Source organism: Oncorhynchus masou, chromosome 22 (genome assembly GCF_036934945.1).
Source record: "Oncorhynchus masou masou isolate Uvic2021 chromosome 22, UVic_Omas_1.1, whole genome shotgun sequence".
Lineage (NCBI taxonomy): Eukaryota > Metazoa > Chordata > Actinopteri > Salmoniformes > Salmonidae > Oncorhynchus > Oncorhynchus masou.
Genome location: NC_088233.1, coordinates 24,314,522 through 24,330,859, shown reverse-complemented (window position 1 = coordinate 24,330,859; position 16,338 = coordinate 24,314,522). Strand labels below are relative to the sequence as shown.

The 16,338-nt window shown below is 41.8% G+C and overlaps 1 protein-coding gene across 1 annotated transcript in view; it reads left to right on the top strand.

Annotated features, from left to right (window-relative positions):
* Positions 1-16,338, top strand: part of LOC135509231 (furin-like) — a 222,699-nt gene that overhangs the window by 129,370 nt on the left and 76,991 nt on the right. The window contains exons 4-6 of the mRNA XM_064929720.1: positions 5,445-5,549; positions 12,224-12,352; positions 12,899-12,975. Of these exons, the coding sequence (XP_064785792.1) occupies positions 5,445-5,549; positions 12,224-12,352; positions 12,899-12,975 (311 nt within the window). The remainder of the gene's footprint in view (positions 1-5,444; positions 5,550-12,223; positions 12,353-12,898; positions 12,976-16,338) is intronic.

Genomic DNA, 16,338 nt, shown 5'->3' with positions numbered 1-16,338 from the left:
GCAGATACATGTTGTGTAAGGTACTATAAAACCTAAAAATGAATTATTGGCCCGTCGTCTCAGCGAATGCAAGAAATAGCTGATAAGAACCGTGATAGTGCTGCAGCAAGTGTTATATATGTTTTTTTTGTGTGTTTTTATTTTAATTTTGTTTTTGAGTACGTGTGCGTATGTATGTATGTATCTATGTATGTATGTATGTATCTATGTATGTATGTATGTATGTATGTATGTATGTATGTATGTATGTATGTATGTATGTATGTATGTATGTATGTATGTATGTATGTATGTATGTATGGGTATGTGTGTGTGTATGTATATATGTATGTATGTATGTATGTATATATGTATGTATGCACCAAGGAAAAAAATTGATAAAGTCAAATAAAAATAAAAACACTTATTTTTCTTAATCTTTCATTTTAATTTTATTTTAATTTTTTCAAAAGTACTATTATATATTATACTATTATATACTATTATATTATATTTTTATTTTTTTAAGCCTGTCACATCTGTGAATGTGAAATGTGTTTTGTTGGTTGATTGAAAAATAAGAAAACTTCATAAAAGAAAAAGCTGCCGCGGTCATCCCCCTCTTCGAAGGGTGAAACACCCTAGACCAAAACTGCTACATACATATATCTATTCTACCCTGCCTTTCTAAGGTCTTCGAAAGCCAATTTAACAGAGATCACTGACTGTTTCGAATCCCACCGTACCTTCTCCGCTATGCAATCTTGTTTCCGAGCTGGTCATGGGTGCACCTCAGCTACGCTGAACGATATCATAACCGCCATCGATAAGAGATAATACTGTGCAGCTGTATTCATCGACCTGGCCAAGGCTTTCGACTCTGTCAATCACCACTTTCTTATCGACAGACTCAACAGCCTTGGTTTCTCAAATGACTGCCTCACCTGGTTCACCAACTACTTCTCAGATAGAGTTCAGTGTGTCAAATCGGAGGGCCTGTTGTCCGGACCTCTGGCAGGTGGTCACAGGGTTCAAATCTCAGGCTGACTCTTTTCTCTGTATACATCAATGATGTCGCTCTTGTTGCTGGTGATTCTCTTATCCACCTCTACGCAGACGACACCATTCTGTATACTTCTGGCTCTTCTTTGGACACTGTGTTAACTAACCTCCAGACGATCTTCAATGCCATACAACTCTCCTTCCGTGGCCTCCAACTGCTCTTAAATGCCAGTAAAACTAAATGCATGCTCTTCAACCGATCGCTGCCCGCACCTGCCCGCCCGTCCAGCATCCCTACTCTGGACTGTTCTTACTTAGAAAATGTTCTTACTTACAAAACTACAAATACCTAAGTGTCTGGTCAGACTGTACACACTTCTTCCAGACTCACATTAAACATCTCCAATCCAAAATTAAATCTAGAATCAGCCTACTATTTCGCAACAAAGCATCCTTCACTCATGCTGCCAAACATACCCTCGTAAAACTGACTATCCTGCCGATCCTTGACTTCGGCGATGTCATTTACAAAATAGCCTCCAACACCCTACTCAGCAAATTGGATGCGGTCTATCACAGTGCCATCTGTTTTATCACCAAAGCCCCATATACTACCCACCACTGCGACCTCTATGCTCTCGTTGGATGGCCCTCACTACATATCCGTCCCCAAACCCACTGCCTCCAGGTCATCTAAGCCCCGCCTTAGCTCAGCTCACTGGTCACCATAGCAGCACCCACCCGTAGCACGCGCTCCAGGAGGTATATTTCACTGGTCACCCCCAATACCAATTCCTCCTTTGGCCGCCTTTCCTTCCAGTTCTCTGCTGCCAATAAATGGAACTAATTTAAAAAATCACTGAAGCTGACTAACTTCAAGCACCAGCTGTCAGAGCAGCTCACAGATCACTGCACCTGTACATAGCCTATCTGTAAATAGCCTATCCAAATACCTCATCCCCATACTGTTATGTATTTTTTTGCTCCTTTGCACCCCAGTATCTCCACTTGCACATTTCATCATCTGCACATCTATCACTCTAGTGTTTAATTGCAAAATTGTAATTATTTCACCACTATGGCCTATCTATTGCCTTAACTCCCTTATCTTACCTTATTTTCCGCATACGGTATATAGACTTTTTCTCTATTGTGTTATTGACTGTATGTTTGTTCATTCCATGTGTAACTCTGTGTTGTTGTTTGTGTCGCACTGCTTTGCTTTATCTTGGCCAGGTCACAGTTGTAAATGTTATAAATGAGAACTTGTTCTCAACTAGACTCAACTAGCCTACCTGGTTAAATAAAGGTGATTTTTTTGCTGACAAGGCTACGCTAGTCATAGTAATGACGGTGTGTGTGCAGTGGTGTAGGCTGATTTGTGGTGGTGCTTCCTATCACTCAGAAGTTATGTAGCAAGCTAAGGTGACAATAATGTGCCTTTATCTGTATGCTAACATCACGCAACAATGCCTAATTTATCATGACCATTACAAATAACAAGTTCTAATTGCTAAATTGCCCTATATACACTTCCAATCAAAGCTAGGGAGCACTTAGAAATGTCCTTGTTTTTTAAAGAAAAACACATTTTTTGTCCATTAAAATAACATAAAATTGATCAGAGATACAGTGTAGACATTGTTAATGTTGTAAATGTCTATTGTAGCTGGAAACGGCAGATTTTTTATGGACTATCTACATAGGCGTACAGAGGCCCATTATCAGCAACCATCACTCCTGTGTTCCAATAGCACATTGTGTTAGCTAAGTTTATTATTTTAAAAGGCTAATTGATCAATTGAAAACCCTTTTGCAATTATGTTAGCACAGCTGAAAACTGTTGTGCTAATTAAAGAAGCAATAAAACTGTCCTTCTTTAGACTAGTTGAGTATCTGGAGAATCAGCATTTATCGGTTCGATTACAGGCTCAAATGGCCAAAAACAAAGACCTTTCTTCTAAAACTTGTCAGTCTATTCTTGTTCTGAGAAATGAAGGCTATTCTATGTGAGAAATTACCAAGAAACTGAAGATCTCGTACAACGCTGTGTACTACTTCCTTCACAGAAGAGCGCAAACTGGCACTAACCAAAATAGAAAGAGGAGTGGGAGGCTCCGGTGCACAACTGAACAAGAGGACATTAGAGTGTCTAGTTTGAGAAACAGATGTCTCACAAGTCCTCAACTGGCAGCTTCATTAAATAGTGCCCGCAAAACACCAGTCTCAACGTCAACAGTGAAGAGGCGACTCTGTGATGCTGACCTTCTAGGTAGAGTTGCAAAGAAAAAGCCATATCTCAGACTGGCCAATAAAAAGAAAATATTAAGAGGGGCAAAAGAATGCAGACATTGGACAGAGGAACCATGCCTAGAAGGCCAGCATCCCGGAGTCGCCTCTTCACTGTTGACATTGAGACTGGTGTTTTGCGGGTCAATTAGTTGCTGATAATGGGCCTCGGTACGCCTGTGTAGATATTCCATAACAAAATCAGCCATTTCTAGCTACAATAGTCATTTACAACATGAACAATGTCTACAATTTCATGTTTTTTAATGGACAAAAAAATGCTTTTCTTTCAAAAACAAGAAAGTTTCTAAGTGACCCCTAATTTTTGACCGGTAGTTTATATTCAGTCAATAAAAACCAATTGCCATTTGAGAGTCATTCATTGTTACCATAATGATTTGTGTGACCTGCTCAGCTCTGGCAGTGTCACTAAGATGTGATGCGAGTTTTCTGCTCCGTCTTTCCCCCTGTTTTTCTCGCAAAAAAAATTGATAAAACGCATAAGAAATGTCTTGCTGCATTTTGTAAACTCAGATCTGAAAATATTATTTTTGTAATTTCTGCTCGACATCAGACTAATTTTGTGTCCGTTGCGCTTCTCAACTGGGAAGAAATTTCATGAACTGGGATTCTATCAGCAGACAGCGTTTGTAGCTGTCTGCTGGTGTTTAGCAACTTTTCTAGGTACTTTTCATGGTGTAGCCTCCAATTTTCTGGTAGAATGCAAGATTGACTTCAAGCAAAACATTAGATTAGTGACTGTAAATGACTGTAACCAAACATTATTATTATTATTTATTTTTTACATTTTTATTTAACTTTTATTTAACTAGGCAAGTCAGTTAAGAAAAATTCTTAAACATGACTGTAACCAAACATTCTAGATTAATGAGGAAATGGCAGTGATTAACAGTAGCCTACATTTACTACTGGTTATACTTTTGATGTATAGCAGGGAGCACAAATTGGCGGGAGACTGCACATGGAGAGAGAAGTGCCTAGCGTTTTGTCGCCACACAGTATTTGAAAAAAAAGTGATCTCTGGTTAAAGATTAATATTTAATATCAGTTCAAGTACTTGATTACTTATGCCCATCCCTATTTTGGGGTAACAATTAAGTACCTTACTATAATAGTTGTCCATTCAAATAGCAAAAAAAAGCTAGAATTTTGCTAGGACTGTCTGGGAGTGGTCTGAGTGGGAAGGGGGAAACTGAAAACTAGCTGTTATTGGCAGAGAGGTTTGGAACTCTCTTTGTTATTAGTCTATTAACCAATTTACCAGCTTGTGATCACACCAGGCAAGCCGAAACTCCTACCATTGCAAACCTGCTGATTAGGAAATCCTGTGCAGATTGTATTTTCAACCAGCAACTATCAGGATATAATAGTAATTACATTTGACTTTTTTTTACTTTAACAGTGTTAGTTTCATCAGCTGTTGTACAGTATGATGCAAAACACAAAACACAGGAAAAATAATAATTTGGACTGCACTGGCCCTTTAATACATTTTAAATGTTTTCAAATGAGATAGTGGTATTATGTCTGATCTCACAAACAATGTAAAGTATGTATAGATAGGTGTAATCTAGAGGTAAGCGTATTGATTTTTAATCCGGGGGTATCCTGCTATTGACATACTTATTGAATTATGCAGGAGAACATGACAACAACAGTAATTAGTGAGGCAATCTAGACAGCACAGGTGAGTGCAGGTAGGGTAGACAGAGGAAGTGTTTGATGGCTGTTTCCCCCCTTTGTGTTAATGTATTCATATATGCAAATATATGTTTTTAATGCAAATGAGGCACATATAATTTTCTTAGTTTTAACACAAAATATAAAAAAATAAATACCTGATGCAATATATTTTTTAGATATGCATTCTAAGAAAGGGAGGCAGAGAGATGAAACACACACACACACGTCTGAGGATTCAGATGAATCAGATTGGTCTCCCTACTCTCCCTTTAGATGTTGCTGATGTAACCCAGCTGGGTGGTTTGTAAAGTCTTACTGCAGCTGTAGGACCTAACCATCGGAGCGTTGATGGCCACTTGAAAGCCACAGTAGGAGGCAGACTGTGGATAGTTGTTTCTCATGTCATGGTCATTTCATTCATTATCAGTGCTAATGTGTGTGTGTGTTTGTTTGTGTGTGTTCCTCTTTAGGTGAGGTGGGCGGAACAGCAGGTGTCGAGGCGGAGGAAAAAGAGGGATGTCTACACCGAACCATCCGACCCCAAATTCCCCCAGCAGTGGTACCTGGTGAGCAAGGTAGTTGTAACGCTGGTATAAATAATTTTGGAGACAGGCACAGGAATACACAATAGGGTTTTTTAATACACACAAAACAAACACGTATACAAAAACACTGGGCTGTACCCAAAAGGGAACAATAACCGACAAAGAGAGGGAACAGAGGGCACATATATAACATACTAATCGGGGGAAATGGGAACCAGGTGTGTTTAACTTCTTGAAACTCCCCATCCCGGATCCGGGTTTGTGACTAAAGCCTCAGGCTCATTAGCATAACGCAAAGTTAACGATTTCTGAAAATCGCAAATAAAATGAAAATAATGCGTCTGCTCTCAAGCTTAGCCTTTTCTTAACAACACTGTCATCTCAGATTTTCAAAATATGCTTTTGAACCATAGAAATTGACTAATTTGTGTAAGAGTATGCAAAGCTAGCATAGCATTTTGAGTAGCATTTAGCACGCAACATTTTCACAAAAACCAGATAACCAAATAAATAAAATCATTTACCTTTGAAGAGCTTCTGATGTTTTCAATGAGGAGACTCTCAGTTACATACCAAATGCGCAGTTTTTCCTGAAAGCGTCTGTGTGTAGGAGAAATCGTTCCGTTTTCTACATTGCGTCTGGCTACCGAAACGAACCGAAAATTCAGTCACCTACAACGTAAAACTTTTTCCAGATTAACTACATAATATCGACCGAAACATGGCAAACGTTGTTTGGAATCAATCCTCAAGGTGTTTTTTCACATATCTCTTCATTGATATGCAGTTCGTGGAAGCTTGCTTTCCTCTCTGTATCGCATGGAAAAATACTGGCAGGTGACTTTTGCGCACCAATTTCGGCGCAGGACACCGGGCGGACACCTGGTAAATGTGGTCTCTTATGGTCAATCTTCCAATGATCTGCCCACAAATACGTCACAATGCTGCAGACACCTTGGGGAAACGACAGAAAGAGTTGACTCACTCCTCTCGCATTCACAGCCATATAAGGAGACAATGGAAAACAGAGCCTCAAAAATCCTTGTCATTTCCTGGATGCCATCTCATCTTGGTTTTGCCTGAAGCTCACGTTCTAGGGCACGCACAGAGAATATCTTGGTATTTCTGGACACGTCAGAGTGTTTTCTTTCGAATGGTATCAATTATATGCATAGTCGAGCATCTTTTTGTGACAAAATATCTTGTTTAAAACGGGAACGTTTTTCATCCAAAAATGAAATAGCGCCCCCATAGATGTAAGAGGTTAATAAGACAAGACAGTCTGGGGTTGATGATAATGAATCCCTTTCAGTGAAGCCTAGAAAGCCGGTGATATAGACCTCAGAATGAGCATCAGTACCGTGACAGTAGTAGTCAGATCCCCCAGAACACCGTAGCCTCTACTTTTGTTTACCACATTCACATTCTGGACTAGTAATCGGAAGGTTGCAAGTTCAAACCCCCGAGCAGACAAGGTACCAATCTGTCGTTTTGCCCCTGAACAGGCAGTTTATTTTATTTTATTTTATTTTACCTTCATTTAACTAGGCAAGTCAGTTAAGAACAAATTCTTATTTTCAATGACAGCCTAGGAACAGTGGGTTAACTGCCTGTTCAGGGGCAGAACGACAGATTTGTACCTTGTCAGCTCGGGGGTTTGAACTTGCAACCTTCCGGTTACTAGTTAACCCACTGTTCCTAGGCCGTCATTGAAAATAAGAATGTGTCCTTAACTGCCTTGCCTAGATAAATACAGATCAAATAAAAATTCATACCTTTAAAACATAGAGACCTGCTGCCACACAGAAAAGGCAGGATGTAGTAATCAGAGAATTTCAGTGAGGAGCAGGTTTTATTTCCCCCAGTCAGTAAGCCTCTTGTTGACATTTATCTGAACGCTGGATGTGCTCCCTGCTGAGAAAACTCATCATCTGGGTATCTGTCATTTAACTAAATGTCGTCAAAATGTTCTAAAGCGCTCTTCACTTTGTTTACTTCAACTGTAAAGGCCGAAGTTCATTTCCCATGTGTAGTGAATACATGATGGCAACGAATACATGGAAATAATACATTGTCTGCATGTAGCGCTGGAAGGACAGTTTGCCGAAGTTGAGAGCTGATTAACAGGACTGAGACTGTTATTATAGAACGACATGGATTTTTTAGGGCCGATACCGATTTTTTGGGGTCAAGGAGGCCGTGATCACGGATTCTTATGAAACTAGTAATTGTAGTAATTTTCCGTGATCGGGAAAAAGTGTTTTTTTATAGCTGTCAGGACGCATCTCTGAATAACTCAGCTGCCAGGAAGAAGATTCGAAACAACTCAATAGGCTTATTCAGCTATCTGTCAAGCAAAGGGCGTATGTAACTACTTCTACTCTGCTCCCTTTCACATCTCCTCACGTCTCTCTCCATCGCTCATATCACTTTGTGCTGTTTACTGCTAATTTGAGAATTAGCTCAATGGCAATGAAATTTGCTACCGATCCTAAATGTGCAACAACTGTAGAAAAAAATATGAAACAACGATGCACGTTCTGTCTGAATGTTTCAAACCTGCCCATAGTTTGAGAAGTGAAAACGCACACGCACACGCTGATTTATACAGCTTTGTAGGTCCATAAACATGCAGGAAGATTCTTAGGTAGCTAAACCTATTGCCAACCTTTATTTAGGCATTTTGAAACACTTCCTTCTTTCCCTATTACGACAATCATTTAATCAGACTATCAACTGTCAATTTAAGGATATGATTGCTGATGGTCAGATCAGCACACCAGTAAATAGCTAACGTTACACCGTCAGATGGCTCGTTTCCAAAAATGGTGCATGGTCAAAATGATAACCAGCTAACATTAGCTAGCTATATTGGCTATTCACTCCTATATGATATATTAGCACAATGTTTATCTAGCCAGCTAGCTAGCATAGTAGCTAATATAGCTAGTGGGCTGACACAACAGAGGAAAGGGTAAGTTATCGTAATATTTGCCAACAGGTCACATAGCTATCTTCTTAACTAGCTTGCGTATGGCATGCATGTCCGGGCACGTCAACACAAGCTTTATTATTAGTGAATTAACTAAAGTAATATTTGCAACAGGAGTTTTATATTGGTCACTGTGTCAAATCATCCATTTGTCAATACTGCACCTTTCTGTTGGAGTATGAGCTAGCTTGCTGCTGCTGCTGATTATCCCAGCTAGACATTCCTCGGCATTGTGCAGGGCTCGTGGCTCGGTGGTGGGTGGCAGCGGGAATAGCAGCAGCTTTGCTATGTAGAGGGACTATAAAATGCCAACATCGGCTCGGTATATCGGCTTGGCCGATAATCGGTCGTTCTCTATCTGTTATCAACCAGGTGTCATTCATCAAGATGCCCCTCAGGCTGAGGGCTCTAAGCCTGTTCTGCTGTGTGTTTGAGGCTGTTCAACAGTCCCTCTGAAGCCAAACACTGGTGGCTTGTCTGTAATGAGGTTTACATGGTTTGCATTGGGATTAATGCAGATGTTATAGGGTGATATTGCATACAAGCCTTTTGGACAGTGTATCCAAAGCTTTTCTTTTTCCTGTCTGACAAAACAGAGTTTGCACGTAGTAGGTTCTGCCATAGACTGTTAAACTGATGATTGAAAATAGTTTCCAGGGCCTCCCGAGTGGTGCAGCGGTCTGAAGCACTGCATCGCAGTGCTAGTGGTATCACGACTGACCTGGGTTCGATCCCAGGATGTATCACAACTGGTTGTGATAGGGAGTCCCATTGGGCGGTGCACAGGTTGGGGGAGGGTTTGACCGGCGGGGCTTTGCTTGGCTCATTGCGCACCAGCGACTCCTTGTGGCGCGCCTGCAGGCTGACCCCGGTCGTCAGTTGAATGGTGTTTCGTCTGACACATTGATGTGGCTGACTGGTTAAGGGGGTGGGTGTTAAAAAGCGTGGTTTGGCATGTCATGTTTCGGAGGACGCATGACTCGACCTTTGCCTCCTGAGCCCATTGGGGAGTTGCAGTGATGAGACAAGATTGAAATTGGGGAGAAAAAGGGGGTAAAATACAACAACACCAAAAAATATATATATACAGTACCAATCAAAAGTTTGGTCACACCTACACATTCCAGGGCTTTTTAAAATATTTTACTATTTTCTACATTGTAGAATAATAATGAAGATATCAAAAGTATGAAATAACACATATGGAATGATGTAGTAACCAAAAACGTGTTAAACAATTCAAAATTGAGTTGAGTTTCTTCAAAATAGCAACGTTGCACCCTCTTGGCATTCTCTCAAACAACTTCATGAGGTAGTCACCTGGAATGTATGTTCAATTAACAGGTTTCAATTAATCAGTTGTGTTGTGACAAGGTAGGGGTGTTATATAGAAGATAGACATATTTGGTAAAAGACCAAGTACGTATTATGGCAACAACAGTTCAAATAAGCAAAGAGAAATGACAGTCCATCATTACTTTGAAGGTCAGTCAATCCTGAAAGTGTCAAGGACTTGGAAGGTTTCTTCAAGTGCAGTCACAAAAACCACCAAGCGCTATGATGAAACTGGCTCTCATGAGGACCGCCACATGAAAGGAAGACCCAAAGTTACCTCTGCTGCAGTGGATAAGTTCATTAGAGTTACCAGCCTCAGAAATTGCAGCCCAAATGAGACTGTGTGAATCAGGCCTTCATGGTTGAATTGCTGCAAAGAAACTTCTACTAAAGGACACCAATAAGAAGAAGAAACACAAGTAATGGACATTAGACCGGTGGAAATCTGTCCTTTGGTCTGATGAGTCCAAATTTGAGATGTTTGTTTCCACCCGGTGTTTCTTTGTGAGATGCAGAGTAGGTGAACAGATGATCTCCGTATGTGTAGTTCCCACCGTGAAGCATGGAGGAGGAGGTGTGATGGTGTGGGGGTGCTTTGCTGGTGACACTGTCATTGATTTATTTAGAATTCAAGGCACTCTTAACCAGCACATCTACCACAGCATTCTGCAGTGATACGCCATCCCACCTGGTTGGGCTTAGTGGGACTATCTTTAGTTTTTCTACAGAGCAATGACCCAACACACCTCCAGACTGCAGATGCATCAGATGACCTGTTCTCCACAATCACCCGACCTCAAGACAATTGAAATGGATTTGGACGAGTGAAGGAAAAGCATCCAACATGTGCTCAGCATATGTGGGAACTCCTTCAAGACTGTTGGAAAAGCATTCCAGGTGAAGCTGGTTGAGAGAATGCCAAGAGTGTGCAAAGCTGTCATCAACTCAAAGGGTGGCTTCTTTGAAGAATCTAAAATCTATTTTGATTTGTTTAACACTTTTTTGGTTACTACATGATTCCATATGTGTTATTTCATTGTTTTGATGTCTTCACTATTATTCTACGATGTAGAAAATAGTAAAAAATAAAGAAAAACCCTTGAATGAGTGTCCAAACTTTTGACTTTCTATATATTTTTAACTTTCTATTTATTCTATATATTTTCCAGATTTGCTTCCTCATAGTCTGTATAAATAAGGCTACATTATACTGTATCCCTATATGATTAGAAAAAGAGTAGCTAACTGCCTTCCTCTGTGTAGTCTCATGGTAATTCTGCCCCATGTGTATAGGAATCGTGTCTGTGTAAGCAGCACAGTGGCTGCCCTGGGGCCAGGGATATTAAGCTCCCTCACTAAAGGCCCTGATGCTGCTCTGCCGTGGCCCAGCAGGAGGCCTGCCCTGTAGGGAGAGATCAGCAGGGAGCAGGGGGTGGTGGAAGTGGAAGTGGAGGTGGAGGTGGCCTGGAGCTCTAGGGGAATCACATTTTCTCACTCTACCTTTTTCACTCTTTTTCTCTCTCTCTCTCCCTATCTTTTTCCTTATTTTTTCCTCATTCTATCTACCTCTACATTTCACTCTTTCTTTGTCACTTCCTTCACATTTTTCTCTCTCCTTCTTCCCACATTTCTCTGCTCTTTTCCCTCTCTCCCTGCTGGTTAGTGTGGAGCTCCGCTTTATAATTTCCCCTGTGAGCAAGGTGAATGCTCTCACCAGGTTCTCACTTATTCATATTTCCAGCTGCAGGCTTGCTTCCTCTGACAGGGAAATTATAGTTAGCCCCCCATGCTCTGCGGGTTAGCCCCGCTAAAGAGACTTCCCAGTGACACACTGTGTGTGACTTTGCCTGTCTATGTGTGTGTGCGTGCATGTGTGTTTGTGGTTGTGGTTGTGTGTTGTGGTTGTGTGTGGAGGGTAGGGGGTTTCAACAGGGTATGAACACAGTCAAACATCTAACACAGCCCCCAAGTGTTACATTAGCAGGTCTATTCATCTTTCATCTGATCCAACCTGATCTCTTTTCATGTGTAGTTTTGCTGATGCTCACATTTTTAAATGGTTGCTCTACTTGTCTGAGTAATGTGGCTTGCGTGTGTCAAATGTGAGTCACACAAATGTCCTTAAGCATTCTCTCATTTTTGGGGAAGTTTACAGAGGGATGTGCTTTGTGCTATTGTTGTGACTGTATATATAACTGAGAAATAAAGGAAGATTGTCCAAAGGCACTCCAAGTATACTCTTTAAAAAAATCTGTATATTGTATTGGCATTTTCATACACAAAAAACAACAGATGCCCTATGTGTTTCAGCACCATATTGGCCTTCATCAGGGCTAAACCATGTGAAACTATATGATACTATCTGTCTCCCTGCCAGTCCAACCCCAGCCAAGCAGACCTGAATGCCAAGGGAGCGTGGTCCCAGGGTTACACTGGGAGAGGAGTTGTGGTCACCATCCTGGATGACGGTATAGAGAAAGACCATCCAGACCTGGCCACCAACTATGTGAGTACATACAAACACAACCTGCTCTGTCTGGATGGATGGAAGAAGAAGTAGCCTTCTTCCCAGCTCCACATTGCTTTCACCTTGCCTGTGTTTTCACATAGTGCAGATGAGATAGAAGAAGAACAGTCATTTCATCTCCATTCTTTGAGACACACAGCTAGGTGAACGCAATGTGAGGCTGCCTACTTCAGCCTCAAATTACTTTCCAGGAATTGCTTTAAAGTGCAGCAACAGCTGGAGGAAAAGAGACTCTCAATAAGGCTGTTGAGATGCATTCTGGGAGTTGTCACTCACCATATCCTTATAATTTAGCAGACACTCTGATCCAGAGTGACTTACATGAGCTATTAGGGCTAAGTGCCTTGCTCAAGGGCACGTCAACAGATTTTACACCAAGTCGGCTCAGGGATTTGAACCAGTGGCCTTTAGGTTACCGGCTCAACACTCTTAACCGCTAGGCTGGCCTTTACCACCCATATCATGAAGGGATGTAATTCAGCCATATCCACAGTCTCTAACACCTGTTTCCATCTCTGTTCCCAGGACCCTGAGGCCAGCTATGATGTCAACGATGGAGACTCTGACCCCCAGCCACGCTATACACAGCGCAACGAGAACAGGTCATGTGATATCCTGCTCTGCCCCACACCTCAACTGGATTATGCATACATACATTCATACAGCAAAATGGGCTCTGACAAAGTTTGGTAGATTTGTTCAAGCACATTTTGCAGGTTCACTTGGTTGGGTAATGCTGTCTCTTTAAGTAAAGGCCCTCAAGCAAGACCTTGCTTTTCAGTATGTCTGCCCTCATTTATAAACAGCACTGCTTCTCTGACACAGTGTCATCCATTAATGGTTTGTCAGGAGATTGTTGACTGGTGACTGAATCAGATGAAATACCAATATGCCCTGTAACAGTGCTTCTTACATACAGCCCAGCCTCAGAGACTCTGTCCTCGAGGTTCTTATGCATGTTGTTGACCCATTATTTATTTCCCCTAAAACCAGTCAGGCCAGATTAGCGGCAGTTGTGTAGGCATTTTTTGGACTGCTCCCAATTTGAAAAAGCGTTTTGTATTTGTTTCGGTGGATCAGCCATGCTGCAGTAACAACATTAAGAAGTTCCTCTCCCCATCCTCCAGCTCCCCTCACCACCCCAGAGCCTGAGCCATTTTGGCAGATTGTTTGTTGCTAGTGCAGTAGTTGTTTATTTGCCCCTGGCTGATACCAGCAAGTCTCTCTCCGGGCTTTTGGGTTTTGAATTTTTAAAAACACTGGTCCAAAAGTAAAAGGGCGGCTTCTAAATTCCTTAAGCACCTTCTCCTCAGCCCCTCTCACCTCACTCGCCCTAACCCCAGCGTGTGTCTGTCTTCTGCTGTGGTTCCATTCCCCTGGATCAGATGGGACACTGCTGCATTCCTCCCGCCTCTGAAACAAACAGCAAGATTTGCCTCAATTCTCCCCCTTTGTTTCTGGGATGAATTCCAGTCTTCTTTATTTTTTTTTGGTTGGTTTTTCTCATTTATTTTGTTTCAATACTTAACAGGATCTTGAACTGAATTCTCTCCAAAGCAGGACATGGTTTAAACTTTCCCAGACTGTCTTTGAGCTGCCTCTGTCTCTACTGTAGATACTGAAGAGAGATTCACTGCATTTCCCCCTGTGAAATGAAAACAATGGCTTTGCATGTCATATCACCAAATGTTTTCCCTTGAACACAGACCTTGTTTCCCCTATCTTCTTCTCTTTAAGCTGCCTTTCTACTGTACATATTGAAGCGATTCCCTCCCTCTTTAACTCCCACTAGAGAGCCTTCCCAAACGTGTGTGTGTGTGTGTGTGTGTGTGTGTGTGTGTGTGTGTGTGTGTGTGTGTGTGTGTGTGTGTGTGTGTGTGTGTGTACTGTATATACTGTACATATTGAAGCGATTCCCAACCGTCTCCTTGGTTTGTATAGTCAAGGCCAAGTGCTTTCACTTTAACCAGGGACCTTGTTTCCATGTTTGCCTGGAGTGGTACTAGCTCTGCCTAAGCCTACCCCTGCCCACTTGTCTGTTTGAGCCAGTCACCACTCAATCCTGATTACTAGGGAATGCAAGACTACTCCTTGGTTGGTACTGCTTCTTCTAACCAGCTCCACTGCTGCTGCAGCTACTGTTACTGTAACTTCAGAACACACACATGCACACATACACATTGTAACTAAAAAAACAAATGCACACACAGTACAAACACAGTACAATACACACCATGTTTGGCTGGTGCTCTCAAGGCGATTATCCAGGACGGAATCAATTTATGACCAAAATATGAGAAGTGTGTGTCTCTGTCAATAGCACTGAGCGCTGTGTGTTTGGAGTGACCTGAGGAAAAATGAAAGCAGATGAGTTCAGTAATTCCCCATAGAGGCGCGCGGCCAGAAGCTGAGTAATGCTCTTCGCCTCCCGACATTGAGATTATATTCATATATTCATATGACTATATTCATGGGCAGAAAAAGGAACAGGAGACTTAAGTTAGAAACTTACGTCCTCTTACACTGCCAAGGCGGGCTCATTTGTATCGGTGACATTCAAGGCTGGGTTTTGAATTCACATCCATTAATAAGGAGTTGTTCCGGGTAGATGCTTTGTACTGCGAATTGGTACGACTGTCAGGTATTGTTGGAAGGGTTTCAAGCCAGGCTGGAGCAAGGCTCTTGCCCAAGCAGGTCATTATTTTGTGCTCCATCGTCGGAATGTTTGTCCTCTCTCAGTGTTTCTCTCCTGTCCTCCATTACAGTGCAGTCACTATTGTTTATTGGAGATTAGAGAGGGTGAGAAGAGACTGAGAGATGCTAGGGGTACCAGTGAAGAAAGGGCTGTGGTCCACAGCCTTGTAGTTTTTCATCCACCCACCAGACTATCTGTCTCTGGGCTTGGCCTTAATCCTTCTTACTGTCTATCCTATCAATGGTGAGAGGAGAGGCAGAAGAAGAGGTACCAACCAGAGTGCACACATTTTAATTTTTTACAAGTTCTCATTTACAACTGTGACCTGGCCAAGATAAAGCATAGCAGTGCGACAAAAACAACAACACAGAGTTACACATAAACAAACGTACAGTCAATAACACAAAAGAAAAGAAAAATAGAAAGATCTGATCTATGCACACTGTGTGCAAATGTAGAAGAGTAGGAGGAAGGCAATAAATAGGCCATAGAGGCGAAAATAATTACAACTTATTTTGTAAATTATATTACCGAAGTCAAGGATCGGTAGGATAGTCAATTTTGCGAGGGTATGTTTGGCAGCATGAGTGAAGGATGCTTTGTTGCGAAATAGGAAGCCAATTCTAGATTTAATTTTGGATTGGAGATGCTTAATGTGAGTCTGGAAGGAGAGTTTACAGTCTAACCAGACACCTAGGAATTTGTAGTTGTCCAAATATTCTAAGTCAGAACCATCCAGAGTAGTGATGCTCGTCGGGCGGGAGGGTGTGGGCAGCAATCGGTTGAAGAGCATGCACTTAGTTTTACTAGCATTTAAAAGCAGTTGGAGGACACGGAAGGAGTGTTGTATGGAGTTGAACCTCGTTTGGAGGTTTGTTAGCACAGTGTCCAAAGAAGGGCCAGATGTATACAGAATGGTGTCGTCTGCGTAGAGGTGGATCAAAGAATCACCCGCAGTAAGAGCGACATCATTGATATATACAGAGAAAAGAGTTGACCCGAGAATTGAGCCCTGTGGCACCACCATAGACCATGCCAGAGGTCCGGACAACAGGCCCTCCGATTTGACACACTGAACTCTATCTGAGTAGTTGGTGAACCAGGCGAGGCAGTCATTTGAGAAGCCAAGGCTGTTTAGTTTGCCGACCTTGGCCAGGTCGATGAAGACGGCTGCACAGTACTGTCTTTTATCAATGGCGGTTATGATATCGTTTAGGACCTTGAGCGTGGCTGAGGTGCACCCATGACCAGCTTGGTAATCAGATTGCAT